The 20,990-nt window shown below is 42.9% G+C and overlaps 1 protein-coding gene across 3 annotated transcripts in view; it reads left to right on the top strand.

The window, feature by feature from the left end:
* usp24 (ubiquitin specific peptidase 24) overlaps positions 1-20,990 on the top strand; it is a 213,772-nt gene that overhangs the window by 92,776 nt on the left and 100,006 nt on the right. For all 3 annotated transcript variants that reach the window (XM_068036963.1, XM_068036962.1, XM_068036965.1), the window contains 6 exons: positions 8,771-8,911; positions 9,640-9,693; positions 9,781-9,896; positions 11,377-11,443; positions 13,266-13,376; positions 15,899-15,997. In XM_068036963.1, coding sequence (XP_067893064.1) covers positions 8,771-8,911; positions 9,640-9,693; positions 9,781-9,896; positions 11,377-11,443; positions 13,266-13,376; positions 15,899-15,997 — 588 coding nt within the window. The remainder of the gene's footprint in view (positions 1-8,770; positions 8,912-9,639; positions 9,694-9,780; positions 9,897-11,376; positions 11,444-13,265; positions 13,377-15,898; positions 15,998-20,990) is intronic.

Raw genomic sequence — 20,990 nt, 5'->3', positions numbered from 1 at the left:
CGGAAAAGCCCCTGGGAAGGACAGCATTACCCCTGAAATAATCAAGAGTGCCAAGCCTGCTATACTCTCAGCACTACATGATCTGCTATGCCTGTGCTGGGTCGAGGGAGCAGTACCCCAGGACATGCGCGATGCCAGTATCATCACCCTCTATAAAAACAAAGGTGACCGCGGTGACTGCAACAACTACCGTGGAATCTCCCTGCTCAGCATAGTGGGGAAAGTCTTTGCTCGAGTCGCTCTGAACAGGCTCCAGAAGCTGGCCGAGCGCGTCTACCCTGAGGCACAGTGTGGCTTTCGTGCAGAGAGATCGACCATTGACATGCTGTTCTTCCTTCGTCAGATACAGGAGAAATGCCGTGAACAGCAGATGCCCCTCTACATTGCTTTCATTGATCTCACCAAAGCCTTTGACCTCGTCAGCAGACGTGGTCTCTTCAGACTACTAGAAAAGATCGGATGTCCACTAAAGCTACTAAGTATCATCACCTCATTCCATGACAATATGAAAGGCACAATTCAACATGGCTCCTCATCAGAGCCCTTTCCTATCCTGAGTGGTGTGAAACAGGGCTGTGTTCTCGCACCCACACTTTTTGGGATTTTCTTCTCCCTGCTGCTTTCACATGCGTTCAAATCCTCTGAAGAAGGAATTTTCCTCCACACAAGATCAGGGGGCAGGTTGTTCAACCTTGCCCGTCTAAGAGCGAAGTCCAAAGTACGGAAAGTCCTCATCAGAGAACTCCTCTTTGCTGACGATGCTGCTTTAACATCTCACACTGAAGAGTGCCTGCAGAGTCTCATCGACAGGTTTGCGGCTGCCTGCAATGAATTTGGCCTAACCATCAGCCTCAAGAAAACGAACTTCATGGGGCAGGATGTCAGAAATGCTCCATCCATCAATATTGGCGACCACGCTCTGGAAGTGGTTCAAGAGTTCACCTACCTAGGCTCAACTATCACCAGTAACCTGTCTCTAGATGCAGAAATCAACAAGCGCATGGGTAAGGCTTCCACTGCTATGTCCAGACTGGCCAAGAGAGTGTGGGAAAATGGCGCACTGACACGGAACACAAAAGTCCGAGTGTATCAAGCCTGTGTCCTCAGTACCTTGCTCTACGGCAGCGAGGCCTGGACAACGTATGCCAGCCAAGAGCGACGTTTCAATTCATTCCATCTTCGCTGCCTTCGGAGAATACTTGGCATCAGGTGGCAGGACTATATCTCCAACACAGAAGTCCTTGAAGCGGCCAACACCCCCAGCTTATACACACTACTGAGTCAGCGACGCTTGAGATGGCTTGGCCATGTGAGCCGCATGGAAGATGGCAGGATCCCCAAAGACAAATTGTACAGCGAGCTCGCCACTGGTATCAGACCCACCGGCCGTCCAAGTCTCCGCTATAAAGACGTCTGCAAACGCGACATGAAATCGTGTGACATTGATCACAAGTCGTGGGAGTCAGTTGCCAGCATTCGCCAGAGCTGGAGGGCAGCCATAAAGACAGGGCTAAATTGTGGCGAGTCGAAGAGACTTAGTAGTTGGCAGGAAAAAAGACAGAGGCGCAAGGGGAGAGCCAACTGTGCAACAGCCCCGACAAACAAATTTCTCTGCAGCACCTGTGGAAGAGCCTGTCACTCCAGAATTGGCCTTTATAGCCACTCCAGGCGCTGCTTCACAAACCACTGACCACCTCCAGGCGCGTATCCATTGTCTCTCGAGATAAGGAGGCCCAAAAGAAAAGAAAGAAACACTGAATATTGAACAGCAGCAAGTGCAAACCTGAAGAAAAACAACCTGAAAAAAACAGTGGGTAAGCAAACTGAACAAACTAAGATGAAATGAAATAAATGCAAAAAAAATTGTAAAAAATGTAAAAAGGAATGTAAAAAAAAGGAAGAAAAAATAACTAAAAATGAAAGTAAAATGGGGGGCTGTCATGCTCTGAAATTATTGAACTCAATGTTCAGTCCAGCAGGCTGTAGGTTGACCGCTTTGCGGAACATCTCCGCTCAATCCGCAAGCAGGACCCTGAGCTTCCGGTTGCTTGCCATTTCAACACTCCCCCCTGCTCACATCTCTGTCCTGGGATTGCTGCAGTGTTCCAGTGAACATCAACGCAAGCTCGAGGAACAGCATCTCATCTACCGATTTGCTGAAATCCATGTAAACGACATCAACTGCACTACCCTCATCTGCACATCTGGTCACATGCTCAAAAAATTCAATCAAATTTGTTCGGCATGCCCTCCCTCTGACAAAGCCATGCTGATTATTCCTAATCAAATTTTGCCTCTCCAAGTGGAGATAGATTCTTTCCTTCAGAATTTTCTCCAATAGTTTCCCTACCACTGATGTGAGACTCACTGGTCTGTAGTTCCCTGGCTTATCTCTACAACCTTCCTTAAATAGTGGGACCACATTAGCTGTTCTTCAGTCCTCTGGCACCTCCCCCATGGCCAGAGAGGAATTAAAAATTTGGGTCGGAGCCCCTGCAATCTCCACTCTCACCTCCCACAGCATCCTGGGACACAAATCGTCTGGACCTGGAGATTTGTCCACTTTTAAGCCTTCCAAAACCTCCAATACCTTGTCACTCCCTATGACAATTTGCTCAAGAACCTCACAGTCTCTCTCTCTGAGTTCCATATCTACATCCTCATTCTCTTGGGTGAAGACAGATGTGAAGTATTCATTCAACACCCTACCAATGTCCTCTGGCTCCACCCACAGATTTCCCCCTTGGTCCCTAATGGGTCCTACTCTTATACTTATACTTATCGAATATCTTGGGATTTTCCCTACTTTTACCAGCCAGAGCTTTCTCATATCCCCTCTTTGTTCTCCTAATTGCTTTCTTAAGCTCCATCCTACACTTTCTGTATTCCACTAATGCTTCCGTTGATTTGCTCTCCTTGTATTTGCTAAAAGCCTCTCTTTTCCTTCTCATCGTACCCTGAATGTTTCTGGTCATCCATGGTTCTCTGGGCTTGTTGCTCCTACCCATTACCCTAGAGGGAACATGTTGGGCCTATACCCTCTCCATTTCCTTTTTGAATGCCCCCCACTGCTCTTCTGTAGATTTCCTGACAAGTAACTCTTTCCAGTCTACCTTGGCCAGATCCTGCCTTATTTTACTAAAATTCGCTCTCCCCCAATCCAAAACATTTTTTTGCAACTTGTCTATTTCTTTTTCCATAACAAGCTTAAATTGTACCATGTTGTGGTTGCTATCACCAAAATGCTTCCCCACCAACACATCAACCACCTGTCTGGCTTCATTCCCCAGAATTAGGTCCAGCGCTGCACGCTCCCTTATTGGATCCTCTCCATATTGAGCTAAAAAGTTCTCCTGTATACATTTTAAGAACTCAACTCCATCTAAGCCCTTAACACAATGACTATCCCAATTAATGTTGGGAAAGTTGAAATCACCTAATATAATTACCCTATTATTTTTACACACCTCTGCGAATTGCGCGCATATTTGCTCCTCAATTTCCCGCTGACTATCTGGGGGTCGATAATAAACACCTCGCAATGTGGCTGTCCCTTTTTTATTCCTAAACTCTACCCATAAAGCTTCATTTGATGCCTCATTCTGCCTCATCCTCACTATTCCTTTCATCCTTCATTGTCCTTACTACCTGACACGCATTTGTTTGCTTATCCTGCTTACGCCAGTGATAGTTTCAACACATTGATGTGGTACAGCTGATTCTTTTTCCAGCGATCTGGGGTATCAATCAAACTACTCTATATGGACCACTGAACCATGCTTTCAGCACTTCACCCTGTGAAGGCAGTAATACTAACACACCATCCCCTGGTTGAAATGTTCGGATCTTGGCATACTTGTCTGCCCATTCCTTGGTTGTTTGGGAAGCTTTAACGTGTTCCTGAGTCATTTTGCAGGCTCTCATGAGCCGCTCCTGGAACATGGATCGTAATCTAACATGGAAGGTTCGTCCCTCTGTTCTAAAAACCTTTCTTTAATTTGTTTCAGAGGACCTCTTACCTCATGTCCATAAACTAATTCAAAAGGACTAAAACTGGTAGACTTATTAGATGAATCGCGGGTGGCAAACAAAAGAAATTCCAGCCCTTTATCCCAATCATGGGAATATTCATGATGGTATGCCCTGATCATTTTGAGGGTTTGATGCTTTCGTTCTAAAGATACTTGGGTTTGTGGGTGGTATGCTGAGAACTGTAACGGTGTTACACCCAGACTACTCGTAACTTCCTGAAAGTTTAGACATAAAATTGGAACCTTGATCTGACTGGATCTCAATCCATAGCCCATATCTCATGAAGAACTGGGTTAACTTCTCTACCACGACAGAAATTATTCTCAAACGCATGGCCTCTGGGAACCTTGTAGCCATATACTTGATAGTGAGCATATATTGGTGTCCTGCATTTGTTTTAAGTAAAGGTCCCTCACAGTCTACCAACACTCTCCTAAATGGTTCCCCAAAAACTGGTATGGGAATTAGAGGTGCCGGTTTTTGCAGGCTGCAGCTTTCCCGCAATGTGGCACATATGCCACATTTTACAAAATTGTACCACCTCCTTGTGAAGACCTGGCCAGTAAAGATGTTGACTTATAGGTGCTTGGTTCTTCCAGATCCCTACATGTCCTGCCATAGGAATTTCACAGGCTATCTTTAATATTTCCCGGCGGTACTACTGTCTGGTGAACCACCATTCTTCGTCCGCGGGTCTGTGAGGAGAGACCCATTTTTAATACAGTAGTATTCTGGAATTCCCTCTGCCTCAGCTTCAGTTTGAGCTGATTGTGCCACCTTACTTAACTCCAGATCTACTTGCTGAGCCTCGATCAGAGAAGACTTGCTGAATATTTCCTTCGGATTATCCAAATCCCCCCAAAAGGTTTCAGACAGCCAAATATCTGTCTGTGGTACCAATTTGACCTCTTACGATGGAACTTGTTTCGTCATTGCTCGGGTCATTACACATGAAGGAAAAATTCCTGGAACCTTTCCTTGCAACTGCTCTTTTCCTTGATCTCACTTGGTTATTCCGTTACTACTGGAAAAGCTACTACCTTTACTCCGGCCAAGTCATTCCCCAGGAGTAGGTTAACTCCGTCTGCAGGCAAACTATGGACAAATCTTAGTTACCGTTCCAGGTATTCGGTCACAATCCAAGTGCACCTAATACGAAGATATGGGTATATATTCCCCACTGATATCGTTCACTGAAACCTTGGCATTCAGTGTGCTCTCTGGTGGAAAAGTTATGTCTTTCCCCAGCAAAAGAGTTTACATGGCTCCTGTATCTACAAGTATAACTATAGATTTACCTGCCTCACTTGAGGGATAAGGAGTTACTTTTCCTTTTGACAAGAATTCCCTGTAGCTCTCTGGTATCTTGTTCACCTTCCCTGCACTTCCACCAGTGTTTGTACTTGACCTCACAGCTGCAGTCAGAGCTGCAACTTGGTGTGTCGTACTCTTGATCAGGGTCCCTTTCTCTGCATTGGCCTTGTGTACCCCAGTTAGTCCCATGGGTTTACCCTGTAACTGCCAGCAATCCACACGAAGGTTTCCCACCTTGTGGCAATGGAAACACTTAGACTTTTGGACCTCACTTACACCCTCAGCATCTTCCTTTCTGGCCTGAGGAGGTGATCCCTGGGCATTCCAGCTGTCCCTTCTTATCCCCGGCTATTTGCCTTCCATTCACCCTCCAACCTTCTATCCTTCTTGGGTTTTTGGGGGTAATGGATAAAGGGTTTGGACTTGTGGACAAGCACGTAAACATCAGCCATCTCCGCTGCCTGTCTGGCTGTTGAAACCTTATTCTGTTTCGCTATATGGGTTCTTACCAACGGAGGGAGTGAATTTTTAAATTCTTCCAAGGAGAGTTATTTTCCTAAGGGTCTAATACGTAGCCTCTACCTTTAGTGCCTGTATCTAACGATCAAAATTAATTTGCTTTACCCTCTCAAATTCTATAAGTCTGCCCAGGCTGTTTCCGGAGGTTTTGAAATTTTTGCCTGTGTGCTTCAGGGACCAACTCATAAGCAACAAGAATAGCCTTTTTTGCCATCTCATAATCTGCAGAAGCCTCTTCAGAAAGCATGACATAAGCTTCATGAGCTCTGCATATTAACCTGTTTTGTATGAGCAGTATCCAGTTTTCATTCGGTCACCTCATCTGTTTAGCTTTTCAAAAGACATGAAAAATGACTCTACGTCCCTTCCCTCAAACGTTGGGAGAGCTTGCACAAATTTAAACAATTCCCCACTGCATCCTGTGTTGGAGTCAGATTCTTCATCAGAACTTTCCCTGGACTCAAGGCCATCCTTTTGTTTTAGTTCTAGCCTTTTTAATTCAAATTCCCTTCCTTCTCTTTAACTTTCTCTTTGCAGTTCTAGTTTCTTCATTTTTTTTCTTTTTCAAGCTCAAGTTTTTGTCGTTTCTAATTAACTTTCCTTTTCAAATACTCTCTCTTTTGCCCTTTCCTCTCTCTCCTTTTCCCTTTCAAGTTCAAGCTGCTTCATCTGCAACTGAATTTTAGCTAATTCAACTGAACTACCATCTGGTTTGCCTTTTCCTACTTCCAGTTTCAAATGCTGTGCTATTACTTCAATTATGTCTGCTTTCTTAGCTCCTCGTTTTAGCTAATTCCAATTTCACTGCCAATGCTGTTAAGCTAACCTTGGTTAAGTTTCTCAAATCACTCGGATAAGTCCTCCTTCTGTAGAAAGGTCGTAACAACTGACAAATCCATTCTGGTAATGTAAACTTTTGGCTAATGCACAAGAAACCTGGTTTTTCCTTTACCTCTTTTGTTATTACCCTGCTTAAGTTGCATGTTGTTGGTTTTGGGTTATCCCGCACATAGCCCCCAATATGTTCCAACCGAGGCAGGAGGAGTGCACTGTTTTTTCTAGTTCCACTTCTCCGCATGTCACAACATATATTTAAATGTTTACCCAGTTACTGATATGATCAATCATAGACTCTTGTTATGGAACGTCCATATATTTTTCTTAAAACTTGGAATCTGTATTTTTAAACTGAAGAGACTGACCTTTGGGTGTTTTTTGAAAGAAAGTTCAGCAAACGTTGACCAGCAAACACATTTTTCCTGGAAAGCAGGTGATTTCAAGTAAACACCACAGGGGTTGACTTAAGAGCTATTTTGTGTTGTGACCAGAGAAAATTTATGATTAACATGAGACTTACCTGGAAAAAAAGGCTTTGGTTTCACTTTGAACTGTTAAAAGATGTTGGTTTTTGGACTAAAGGAGGCATTTAGAATTTGATATGGACCTGCCAGGAGTTCCGAAGAAAACTGTTACCTCTCTTTGAAGAATACCTGCTCTTGAAATGCAAAAGCTTGTATGAAATTGTATTGTTGCCTCTTGTAGTTTTGAAGGCATCCTGAATATTTGCAGAAACCTTGCATCTTCAAATGAATTTTGCATCGAATGTGTGAGAACTAAAGCCTCTGCCGCACACCTGATGGAAAACCTATGTGAAGCCTCCTGCAGTTGAATTTCTTTGAACGCCTACCCAAACAGACTGTTCATCAACCTCGCCTGGAAAAATTCCTAGTATCAGTCAACTATTTGACTTTGGGACACCTTGCCAAAACAAAGGACTTCCATATTCAGTACAAGTTTTTTTTTAAATTGTATTTCTTTGAATGGCCTGCTCCTTCAATTTCTTATGTTCTTATGGAGCCTAAGGTTCTTTGGACCTCCATAATTCTTTTAAGCTTTTCACCATTTAGAAAATCATCTTTGTTTAAATGTGGATGACCTCACACTTGCCAACATTGAAACCCACATACCACAGTTTTTCCCTAGTGCTTGTCTTAAGTGCGCTTACCACGCTTAGTGCTTCAACAACGTGCTCTCCAGCGGCTGTAGCATGTATGGTGGAAGGCTACCATGGCTTAGCCAAGGGTTTGTGTGATGCCTGTTGTTGGTGGCCTGTAGGAGTTTGAACCCGAGAGACTGCAGTGGCTTCCAAAGCAATCTTATCCAACTGTCTTTCTGGCACCATGGAAGGGGAACTGGACAGCCTTAGGGCAATATATGCCTATCCCTTTGCGCCACTGCCATGGTACTGCATCTCAGTGCTGCAGCTGATTTTAAGGCTGCTTGTAAATAGCGGATTGTATTTCTCTCCCTTTCAGTAGCCAAATTGCCTGTAGAGGGCGTTATTAATGTTGGCATCTCACCCTGAATATTAAAATGAGTTCCGGCCACAAAAATGAATCTGATTTCATCCTGCTGTCATGGGCCGGGCATAGCATGCGTCTGATCTACATAATCAGAAATGCCCCAGCAAACCTTTCTCGGCTGAGGAGGTGATACATGCCCATCCTAAATCATTGACTGTCCTAATTTGGTCACCAGCAAGATCAACATGGGTTGCTTTATTTCCATTTTTGTTTCCATGGCTTTTCTGTTCAGAATGTCCCATGTCCTGCTCTGGCAACCTAATGGCACCCAATTAAAATGAGCATGCTCTGTGGATAACTACATTGCCTTCATGGAAGGAGTTGCTTGCATCACTGCATTGCCTTTTATGAGTATTTTATGAAAATAGTCATTGAAGTGTCTGTCGTGCACTGCTTCCTAAAAAAAAAATGTTGGTCATTATTTGTTAATCTGTACTGTTGTCATGCATTTCCTAAAACAGTTCAACGTTAGTAACAGTAAAAGGAGTTGCTGCTCAGATGGGGACAATTAACTGCTGTGCACTTTTCTTTCCAATGACCAGCATGTTGAAAAGCTGGAACTAACAGGAATGGACTTCATCTGGAGAATAGCCATGGAGTCACCAGATGAAGAAATTGCCCATGAAGCAATCCATCTGATCATTAATTACAGCTACATCAGCCTCAACCCGCGTTTAAAAAAGGTACACTGTAAAAGTCAAGTGTGTCTGAAGTGGGTCAGTAACATGAATAGCATGAAAGAATAAATGTTAAAGAGCATTGAGCTGTCAAATTGACTAAATTTGTGTATGGCCTTTAACATTGTGAATGTAGTTCATCATCCACAAACAAGCTTTGGTACTGCCTTCAGAGATTTCTCTCTGACTTGCAGTTCTTGAACATTTTGTATGTGACTTCATTACATCAATTCATTATCATTATGAAGGGTAAACCCAGAACCTTATGTGGGGACTGAGGAAGGTTATGTTTCAATATAGGAATTGTCCAGCACTAAAATTGTGTCCCAGTGATTTTTGCTTATTCATGTGATGCCCTATTTATTTGTATGCAGACACTGAACTGTAACAGAAAATGAATTAAACTGTGACAAAGGTAATTTAACACTGCAGATTTGAATTAGCTAGTTTCATGTGAAGTTGCCTGATGTGTTGAGAATTATTTTTATTTGTACTACTTAATATTCCTCAGAAATGTGTTTTTAAAAAAGGGTATACTATGAAGGAAAGTAGTTTTCACATTCAAACTGGGTTATAGCTTGGGACCGGTCCATTCAAGAGCAGTCTGCTTTCTCTGAAACTCAAAACTAGATAAAGCAGCTGAAATTAATTTCAGGTATGAAAGATGTGTCATATCTGTGTGATATGGTGAATAAATCCAAAGGCTGACCATTGTCACTTCATTTCTCTTTCAGGACTCCGTTTCCCTTCATAAGAAATTCATAGCAGATTGCTACAAACGTTTGGAAGTAAGTAAAGTATTTAAATTTCTGGTGTTTTATTATTATTGAGATTTTGTTTTTTAATGCGTTTTGCTCCATCTCTTGCCATTGCAGATTGCTAGTTCAGCTCTAGGAGGCCCTACTCTGACGCATGCTGTTACAAGAGCAACTAAAATGCTAACAGCTACAGCCATGCCTACTGTAGCTACATCAGTGCAGTCCCCATCCAGGTAACACGAGACTTCCTCATCCTTGGATATTTTTGAGCTCCCTAAGCTCCTGTTTCTGCGGATTTTAAATGTCAATGGGTTGCATTAATATGGAAAATGTAGACACACAAGGCCTGATTTTAACCATATCCAGCTTGTGGAAATGGGCGGTTTAGTTCAGATGCCCATTGATGCTAGAAGGGTAAGGTTAAAATCGGGACTATCGTGTTTCCAAGCTTGAAAATGCTCATTGATAAGTTAGTTAGCAATCTATAATCATCTGTGCGCCCAAGTTGTTTATCAGGATCACAGGTTACTAACTCAGAATCTGGTTAATAAACCACCTGGTTTCCCCCTCTTCCTCCCCTTCCCCACCCGCCCCACGCCTTACCCCAGAAAGAGCATAATTGTCAAGCCACGCATTATTCTGTGAACTTTTTGGTATCCCATTATATAGAAGGACATAAAAGCCATAGTGTGTAGATTCACCAGGATGATGCCAGATGTGGGAAAGTACAGTTAGGAGAAAATTAAGAAACTGGGACTATTTCCACTGGAGCAGTGAAGAATAAGCAGATATTAAATAGTTTTTTTTTATTATGAAGGATTTTGATAGTAACCAGAGGAAAAGATTTCCTCCAGTTGGGATGCCACTGATGAGTCATCAATTTAAAATAGTCATTGCAAGGGACCAATGGTTAAGGGATATTTCTTTATTCAGAGAATCGATGGATGATGAAAACTTTGCCACAAGGAGTAGCTGAGGCATTGCATCTTCGAAGCAAAATTGGATAAATATTTGATTCAAAGGAAGATGCAGAGGAATAGAGAGTGGGTGGGTCATTAAGATAAATTTTGAATTACTCTACCAAAGTGCTGGCACAGGCACATTGGTTGAAGTCCTTTTGTTCTGAAAACCTCTATGGACCAATAATTTGCTCTTCATTTAAATTTTGATCTTTTACCTCCATTACTTCCCTCCCCTCCATGTTGAATTTTATTCACCTCAAAGTCTACGCATATCTAAAGTGAACAGACCCAGTCCTTGGCTGAATCTCTTCCATACCTCTATTCTCGCCCTCCATCTGCAGGGACCAAGACGTGACAGTATTCTAAATAAGATCTAATTACAGCCCTGTCCAAAAACACAACTTCAGGCAAAAAAACAAGCAGATTGAGAAAGCTGCAAAGTATAGCTTAAGTGATTAACTGAAGTGCATGTGGGTACACCAATACTGTTTGCTGAAAATACAGAAGTCTTGATCCCTCACATGCCGTATTCATGCTAAAAATTGCAAAAAGCAACAAAGCTTCAAGGAAAGTCATCATTATACCACAAGGGTGCAGGAAGTAGGCTGATGTCCATGATGCCTAATTCAATATTATGTTCCAGAACTAGTAGGCAAAGCAAAAAGCTTAATTTAACACCTTGTACCTTGTTTCTGTAAGGACCTGTCAAGGTACTGTTACTAATTACATAATGTTTATCTCCTAATTGTAGGTCCAGTAAACTTGTCATAATTGAACGGTTGCTGTTGCTTGCAGAAAGATATGTGATCACAATAGAGGTGAGCAAATAGTTGCATCTCCACTAAATGCCTTTCTATCGTCAGTTGATTTATTCAAGTTTAACACTCTAAGCCTAATATCTTGTTTTACACCAGGATGAGTCCCAGTACAGTGGTTTTTATTTATTATTTGATCACCCATACCATTGTATAGAGGGAGGCAAGACAAAGTGGAAGCTTTAACTCAAGTAGGCTTAGATGGCCGAGCACAATTTAACCAGACTTGAAGTACCTGTTAACCTATTAAAAAAAAATCTGTTTACATTTCTAACTTTTCCCAGTTCTGATGAAAGGTCGCACAGACCTGGATCTTTAACTGTTTCTTTCTCCACAGATGCTGCCTGATCTGTTGAGTATTTCCAGCATTTTCTGTTTTTGTTTCAGATTTGTAGCATCCACAGTATTTTGCTTTTGTGTTGAAGGACTGGGGATAGCAGATAGAAGTGGGTTAGAGACTGGACTGATGAAATGGGAAGGTAGAGCACAGCTAGGGGTGGGGCTCGGGACTAGTATGAATATATTGAAAGTCGAAGGAAGAAGGTCTGACATGATTAGCTTGCCCTTCCTCTGTCCCAGCTTTTAGAGGCCAGGGTGGAGGGGGAAGAGTGACCAGGCTTGAAAGCTTTGGGTTGACAGAAAATCTAAGGCCATGGGGTGATGTCAGAATGGACCTAGAGTCCAAAGAAAGTGGATACATTCTTGCAATCAATGTCTATGCTATGTCCAGGCAGAGCAGAAAAGTGGAGAGAGGAACATTGAGCACCAGCTATAAAGAGAAAAGTGCTTCCCAGTTTTATAAAGAAAGGGTTTATTCAAAAAAAATTTTATAAAAAGGGGAAAACCATTAATATTGAAAAATAAATTAGTACATCAGGCCATAAAGGCACTGAAGAGTGCAAGCAGGAGGCTAGTGGGGCTGAGGTATTTGTACTGTACTAATATTTTCCACTTAAAACCTAACATAGGAGAAAAGGAAAGAATATTATAAGTACAAGCTTGGAACTACAAGTCCTTTTTTCATCTTTAACTTAATTTATTGTGTTTAGAGAAATTCTGGGTATCCACTTGCAGAAGCACCTTGGTCTCTGTTTGGCATTGGAAACTTGTGGATAATTGTAGGGCATGCCAGACTTCTGCTCTGGCACAATGTGTTGGTATCCCCATGTGTTAGCGGGAATGAATCTAGAAGAATCAGTCGACACTCAGGTCTGCTCCAATGTCAAACAGTTTATTTAGTTACGCCAGCGGGGAGCAGGTCACTGGGCTGTCCAGATGCCTCTCCACCGAACAAAGGAAAATCCACAACGGATATACAGTTACTCAGCCCATCCCGGCTGGACATAATCCAATCATAACTGTTATTGATTACATACATTACACATATTACCAATTAGATTACTCATTAGGCATCATGTGGCTATGTGATCAGCTCATGCAAGCCCCCTGATCATCTTGTGATGTTTCCCAGACCCCCTTATCAACTATCCTTGAGTCTTCACAATGAATCCTTCTACCTTTATCAAGCTTGCATTCCTGATTGCTTCGTGCAGTCTGCAGTTACACAAAGCAGCTGTCTTATACACTGATAAGAGGGGCCCCTTTTGGTCAGGCTGATTGTCTGTGCTAAGCAGCACCATGCTCAAGGCTGCAAGCTAACTAACTTGTCCCACAATGCCTTACTTTCATCTTTATATATATATATATATATGTGTGTGTATTTATTTAGCTGCATCGGCCACAATTTTTTTTCCCTTCTACACCATGTATCTTTATTTTGGAGTTAGTGTCTTTTGTGTTAAATTTGTGACCATCTTTTATGCAGGATCTGTATTCTGTTCCTCGGACTATCCTACCTCATGGCGCTTCTTTCCATGGACACCCTGTAACTATCTCAGTCATCTGCGAATCTACAAAAGATTCATTTAGTATAGAGGTTAGTGATGTCATGTTTCTGCTTTTGTGATCCTACACAGAAATATTTCAAGCTTTCGCAGGAATCCCATATGTTAAGTCAGTTCTGTTTTCCCCCCTCTACTTCTAAAACCTGTAATGATTTTTACATTTTTATAAAGTTTGGATTTTTTTCCCTCATTTTTTAGAGCTTCTCCACCATTGCCCCTTTAATAGGAGAAACAGATAATTTGGCATGAAAATTATAATGAGAATTGCTGATGGCAGATTCTGACTGGACCAGGACAGTCAGCCCTATTTTTGCGGACCACCACTCCATTGCCAGTCTCTGCCTTTTACTGAAGTTCTCTGGACTCAAGTTGGCTTCTGTCCCCCGTGTGAAGCAAAGCTTGAGGGAAGAATTTGTTTCTACTGATAGATTGCAGTGGTTAAAAAAAATTAAAGTTAATAGGAAAAATTGCCAATTGGGATCATAGAGTTATACAGCACAGAAACAGGCCCTTCAGCCCACCATGTCCGTGCTGGCCTATCTATTCTAATCCCATTTTCCAGCACTTGGCCCATAGCCTTGTATGCTATGACGTTTCAATTGCTCATCTGAATACTACTTAAATGTTGTGAGGGTTCCTGCCTCTGCCACCCCTTCAGGCAGTGTGTTCCAGATTCCAGCCACCCTCTGGGTGAAAAGTTTTCCTCAGATCCCCTCTTAAACCTCCTGCCCCTTACCTTAAATCTGTGCCTCTTGGTTATTGACACCTCCGCTAAGGGAAATCGTTTCTTCCTATCTACCCTATCTATGCCCCTCATAATTTTGTATACCTCAATCAGATCCCCCCTCAGCTTTCTCTGCTCTAAGGAAAACAACCCCAGTCTCTCTCCATAGCTGAAATGCTCCAGCCCAGGCAACATCCTGGTGAATCTCCTCTGAACCTTCTCCAGTGGAATCACATCCTTCCTATAGTGTGGCGACCAGTACTCCAGCTGTGGCCTAACTAGCGTTTTATACAGCTCCATCATAACCTCCCTGCTCTTATATTCAGTGCCTCGGCTAATAAAGGCAAGTATCCCATATGTCGTCTTAACCACCTTATCTACCTGTGCTGCTGCCTTCAGTGATCTCTGGACAAGTACACCAAGGTCCCTCTGACCCTCTGTACTTCCTATGGTCCTACCATCCATTGTATATTCCCTTGCCTTGTTAATCCTCCCAAAATGTATCCCCTTACACTTCTGACGACTGAATTCCATTTGCCCATCTTACCAGCCCATCTATATCATCCTGTAATCTAAGGCTTTCTTCCTCACTATTTACGACACCACCAATTTTCGTGTCATCTGCGAACTTAGTGATCATACCTCCTATATTCACATCTAAATCATTTAATATACACTACGAACAGCAGGGGTCCCAGCACCTGTGGTACATCACTGGTCACAGGCTTCCAATTGCAAAAACAACCCTCGACCATCACCCTCTGCCTCCTGCCACTAAGCCAATTTTGGTTACAATTTGATGAATGTGAGGAAGGTAAAGGTAAAGAAATTCAAGTTAGAAAGAAGAAAATAGCAACCTATAAAAAAAACTTAAAATTGAATAAAAGGAGGGAAATAAAATGAACATGTATGTTCAAAAGAAAAATGGTGGCACCAAACTGACCTGTACATTTTTATTTGAAATTTCTGCTTATGTGTTTCACTCCTTCTGTCCAGTCCAGGGGAAGTGAGACTGCAGAGATGTAGTCAATATCAGTAATTCAGCAGGGAGGGTAGGTTACATGCAGGAACCTAGTAAATCTTAACTCGTAAAAGCATATGCTAGAACAGCATGATGTAATTTTAAATTTTCGTGTTTTATTTGCAAATCTCAAAGAACACTGAGCTGTACCACAGTTTAATTGAGCAGCTCCATCCTAGAGGATGCACAAAAGCTGTCCGAATGGCTTGCCCTTTAATTTTGTCCTTCCTTTTTAATGAACCCTCTATGGTTTAGTTCAAATAAACAGCGTAGTGCCTCATTGGGGGTGGAGATTATTGAGACTAATCAAAGTTGTGGATATTAAAGGTTGATCTAAGCATATTATGGAAGTGATCAGGTCAATCTTTCAAAATGTTTTTGAATCCAACATTGGGCTCTTCAGCAGCTTGATATGGTAACTCAGTGGCAACCCAGAGAAGTGGATGCCACCTAAGCATTTGTTTAATTCGCAGCATCGGGTTTAAACTGTTAGTCTTCTATAGAATATTTAGATTTTTGAATCTGATCATCTCATTTGTGATAATATGGCATGCAAAATATTGCATTTTTCTTTCCAGTTTTACTTCAAATCTGATTGTGTTTTAACATACTTACTGTTTGTATAAGACTCAGTAAAATATTTTGATTGAAACTTGACACATTTGCTAGATTAAGGTCAGTACTGTCTGAAATTTAACCATATTTATTTTACACTAGTTCTGGGACACTACCTATCCCAACCAAGTATGCCAATATACATGTCGATGTATATTTAGCTAGTACCTAATAACATTCTGTCCACTTTACAGGCTCACAGCAATGAGACTATTGGGAGTGTCAGGTGGAAGATGGTATCGCATGTCAGCTGCCCTTTGGATAACTTGCAGATATTTGCCAATGATAGTTTGGTGAGTAAGAAGAAAAGTAATAAAACCAGAGGTGAAAATTTCACTGGCTCAAGGTCTTTTGTTGGGAATGGGAAATGGTTTTGGATCTATTGACACCACCATCACTTTATTAAATAGTATTAAATTTCTACCCCAGGAGGGAGTATTTTCATTTTTACACTTGTATATATTTGTTCTGATGAGTGGGCAATACCATATTTGTTGCCTCTCCCAATCAGTGTCCCTCTAATGTTTTTGTTCATTAAATACATGGGTCCTTTTATAAAAAAAAAAATTTTCTTTGCATGCATATCTGTTAACTTAAAGGGCTGACTTGTGCTTGGCCTACCCAGGAACAATGTTTTTTGTGACTATGACCTTGTTGAACTATCCCTTCTCATCCTTTTTAACCTATCTTCAGCCTTTGACACGGTTGATGACACCATCTTCCTCCAACACCTCTTCTCTGTCATCCAGCTAAGTGGAACTGTCCTTGCTTGGTTCCATTCTTGCCTATCGAATCATAGCCAAAGCATCATCTGCACTGGATTCTCTTCTCGCTCCCACACTGTTGCCTCTGGAGTTCCCTAAGGATCTTTCCCTTGCCCCTCCTATTTCTCATATATGCTGCCCCTTGGCAACATCATACAAAAAAAAAAGTATCAGTATCCAAATGTATGCTCATGACAGTCAGCTGTACCTCTCCCCCACATCTCTTGATTCCTCCACTGTCTCTAAATTGTCAGATTGCTTATCCGACATCCAATACTCGATGAGCAGAAATTTCTTCCAACGAAGTACTGAGAAGACCGAAGCCATTGTCTTTAGTCCCCACCACAAAGCCCATTCCTTTGCCACCAACTCCATTCCTCTCCGTGACAGTTGTTTGGGGCTGAATCAAACTGTTTGCAACCTCAGTGTCATATTTAACCCCGAGATGTACTTCCAACCACATATCCATATCATCACTAAGACCGCCTATTTCGACCTCTGCAATATCGCACAAATCTTCCCAGCCTCAGCTCATCTGCCAAAACCTGATTCATGCCTTTGTTATCCCTAGACATGACTATTCCAAGGTACTCCTGGCCAATCTCCCACATTCTACCCTCCATAAACTTTAGGTCATCCAAAACTCTGCTGCCCGTGTCCTAACTCTCACCAAGCCCTGTCCATCACTGACTTATGTTGGCTCCTGGTTAAGCAATGCCCCAGTTTTAAAATTCTTGTTTTCAAATCCCTCCGTGGTCTTGCCCCTCCCTACCTCTAATCTCTTCCAGCTCGACAGTGCTCCCAAAATACCTGCACTCCTCCAATTCTGGCCTGTTAAGCATCCCTGCATTAGTGGCTGTGCCTTCAGCTGCCAAGGTCCTGAGCTCTGGAATTCCATCCCGAAACCTTTCTGTCTCTCGACCTCTCTTCCTTTCTGTAAAACCTACCTCTTTGGCCAAGATTTTGGTCATCTGCCTTAATATCTCTTTGGCTCAGTGTCAAATTTTGTTTGACAACACGCTTGTGAAGTGCCGTGAGATATTTTTCGACATTAAAAGGCACTATATAAATGCAAATTGGTGTTCCTCATAAAGCTCTGATACGAGGGATCAGCCTTAGTGCAGAGAAGAGCCATATCTCAAAGGGGGGCATGTGCAGTTAGGTTGCAGATCAGTCATGATCTTATGCTAAATGCCTACTCTTGTTCCTGTGTCATAAAAACAGAAAATGCTCTACATACTCAGCAGGTCTGGCAGCATCTGTGGAGAGAGAGAACAGTTAATGTTTCCTCAGAACCTGCTATCTGTTCCTATTTCTTTACTCCCCTCACTCGCTCTAACCTATCTATCTCAACTTGCAGCATCAGTTCTCTCAGATCCAACCCTAACATAGTCACCAAACCTGCTGACAAGGGTGGTGCCATTGTTGTCTGGCATACTGACCTCTACCTAGCAAAGGCTGAAAGCTAACTGACGCTTTCTCCTACCTCCCGCTGGACCATGACCCCACTACCAAACATCAAGCCATTGTATCCAGGACTGTCACTGGCTTTATCTCCTCTGCAGATCTTCCCTCCACGGCCTTCAACCTCATAGTTCTCCAACCCCGGACAGCCCGCTTCTACCTCCTAACCAAGATCCACAAACAGGACTACCCTGTTAGACCCATTGTTTCAGCCTGGTCCAGCCCCACTGAACTGATTTCTTCCTATCTCGACTCTTTTTTTCCTCTTTTGCAGTCTCTTTCCACCTACGTCTGTGACTCTTCCGATGCGCTCTCACTTCAACGGTTTCCAGTTTCTTGGCCCTCACCGTCTTCTATTCAGCATGGATGTCCAATTCCTCTACACTGCCATCCCTCACCAGGATAGTCTTGAGAGCTCACCACTTTTTTCTTGAAGGAAACTCAACCAGTCCCCATCCACCATCATCCTCCTCTGTCTGGCTGACCTTGTTCTCGCAGTGAACACTTCTCCTTCAACTCCACTCACTTATTCCAAATTAAAGGCGTTGCTCTGGGTACCTGTATGGGTCCTAGCTATGCCTGCCTTTTTGTGAGATGTATGGAATATTCCTTGTTCCAGTCCTGCATAGGCCCCCTCCCTCAGTCTCCTCTTCAGATACGTTGATGTCTATCAGTGCCACTTCCTGCTCTCACTCCTTCCCCTCCCTCCCAGAACCACGATAGGATTCCCCTTGTCCTCACCTTCCACCCCACAAGCCTTTGTATTCAACAGATCATCCTCCGCCACTTCTGCCACCTCCAGCGTAATGTCGCAACCAAGCACATCTTCCCCTCCCCTCCCCTTTCAGCATTCCAAAGGGACTGTTCCCTCCTCAGCAACCTGGTCCACTTCTCAGTCGCCCTCAACACCTCCCCCTTTCCTACGGCACCTTTCCATGCAAGTGCAGGAGATGCAACATCTGCCTTTCAGCTCTCTCCTCAACATCCAAGGCCCCAAACACTCCAAATGAAATAGTGATTTACTTGTATTACTTTCAGTTTATTATACTGTATTCACTGCTCACAATGTGGTGGTTCCTACATTGGGGAGACCAAACTCCAAATTGAGTGACTGCTTTGCGGAACACCTCTGTTCAGTTTGTGAGCATGACCCCAAGCTTCCTGTCCTTTGTCATTTCAATTTTGTACCTTGCTCCCACTCTGACTTTTCTGTCCTTGGCCTGCTGCAGTTTTCCAATGAAGCTCAACGCAAGCTTGACGAACAGCACCTCATCTTTCAATTGGGCACTTTATAGCCTTCTGGACTCAGCATCAAGTTCAATAATTTTAGATCGTAACTTCTGCCACCATTTCCCGCATCTCTCCTTCCCCCCCCCCCCCCCCTGCCCCCAGCACTTGTTTCTTGATCCCATTACTTTGTGTTCAGACAGCTGCTCTTGTGCCATTCACATCTCATCCAGTACATCTTTTGTTTCTTTACTTGTCCCATTACCAGTCCCTTTGGCTTTGTACCATGAAATCTTTATGCATTTAATCTCTCCTGCCCTCCACCCTACCACAGATCTTCTGTTCTTCTTCCCTCCTTCCCCCGCACCCCCCCCCCCCTTTCACTTGCTCAAAATCTATTACATTTCTGACTTTTTCCAGTTCTGATGAAAGGTCATAGGCCTGAAATATTAACTCTGTTTTTCTCTCCACAGATGCTACCTGGCCTGCTGAGTATTTCCCTGCATTTTCTGTTTTTGTTTCTGTTCCTTTGTTCCTTTGTTCTTGGATTTGAATGTCTACTTTGCATCTCGCTGGCCAGAACTGGATAAACACAAGGCCTAGTCTGACTAGAGCAACTAGTTTTGTAATTTATGTGCTGCCACTTCTGATTCCATTACGAATTTGCATTGAGTTTCTGAACCAAGTTGCTGAAAATTAGATGCAGTAGTGGTTCCAACACTGATTCCAGGATCATCTCATTTAATACTCTCCTGCCAACTTAGACATAACTCTTATGACAATGGGGACCCAGTGGATGTGGTGTACCTAGATTTCCAAAAGGCCTTCGACAAGGTGCCGCGCAAGAGGCTGCTGCATAAGAAGGATGCATGGCACTAGGGGTAAAGTATTAGCATGGATAGAGGATTGGTTGACTAACAGGAAGCAGAGAGTGGGGATAAATGAGTTCTATTCTGGTTGGCAATCAGTCACTAGTGGCGTGCCTCCGGGATCGGTGTTGGGACCCCAATTATTTACAATTTGTATAGATGATTTGGAGTTGGGGACCACGTGTAGGGTGTCAAAGTTTGCAGATGATACTAAGATGAGTGGCAGAGCAAAGTGTGCAGATGACTGTGAAACTTTGCAGAGGAACATAGATACATTGAGTGAGTGGGCAAAGATCTGGCAGATGGAATACAATGTTAATAAATGTGGTCATTCATTTCGGTAGGAGTAACGGTAAAAAGGATTATTACTTGAATGGTTAAAAAGTTGCAGCATGCTGCTATGCAGAGGGACCTGGGTGTCCTTGTGCATGAATCTCAGAAGGTTGGCCTGCAGGTACAGCAAGTAATTAGGAAGGCAAATGGAATTTTGTCCTTCATTGCTAAAGGGATTGAGTTTAAAAGCAGAGAGGTTATGTTGCAGCTGTATAAGGTACTGGTGAGACCGCACCTGGAGTACTGTGTGCAGTTTTGGTCTCCTTACTTGAGAAAGGATATACTGGCACTGGAGAGGGTGCAGAGGAGGTTCACTAGGTTGATTCCGGAGTTGAGGGGGTTGGTTTATGAGGAGAGACTGAGTAGATTGGGATTATATTCATTGGAATTCAGAAGAATGAGGGGGAATCTTATAGAAACATATAAAATTATGAAGGGAATAGATAAGATACAAGTAGAGAGGATGTTTCCACTGGCAGGTGAAGCTAGGACAAGAGGGCATAGCCTCAAGATTAGAGGGAGCAGATTTAGGACTGAATTAAGAAGGAACTTCTTCACCCAGAGGGTTGTTAATCTATGGAATTCCTTGCCCAGTGAAGTAGTTGACGCTTCTTCAGTAAACGTCTTTA

Source organism: Heterodontus francisci, chromosome 8, assembly GCF_036365525.1.
Source record: "Heterodontus francisci isolate sHetFra1 chromosome 8, sHetFra1.hap1, whole genome shotgun sequence".
NCBI classification, from domain to species: domain Eukaryota; kingdom Metazoa; phylum Chordata; class Chondrichthyes; order Heterodontiformes; family Heterodontidae; genus Heterodontus; species Heterodontus francisci.
This window is presented reverse-complemented; position numbering and strand designations above follow the sequence as displayed.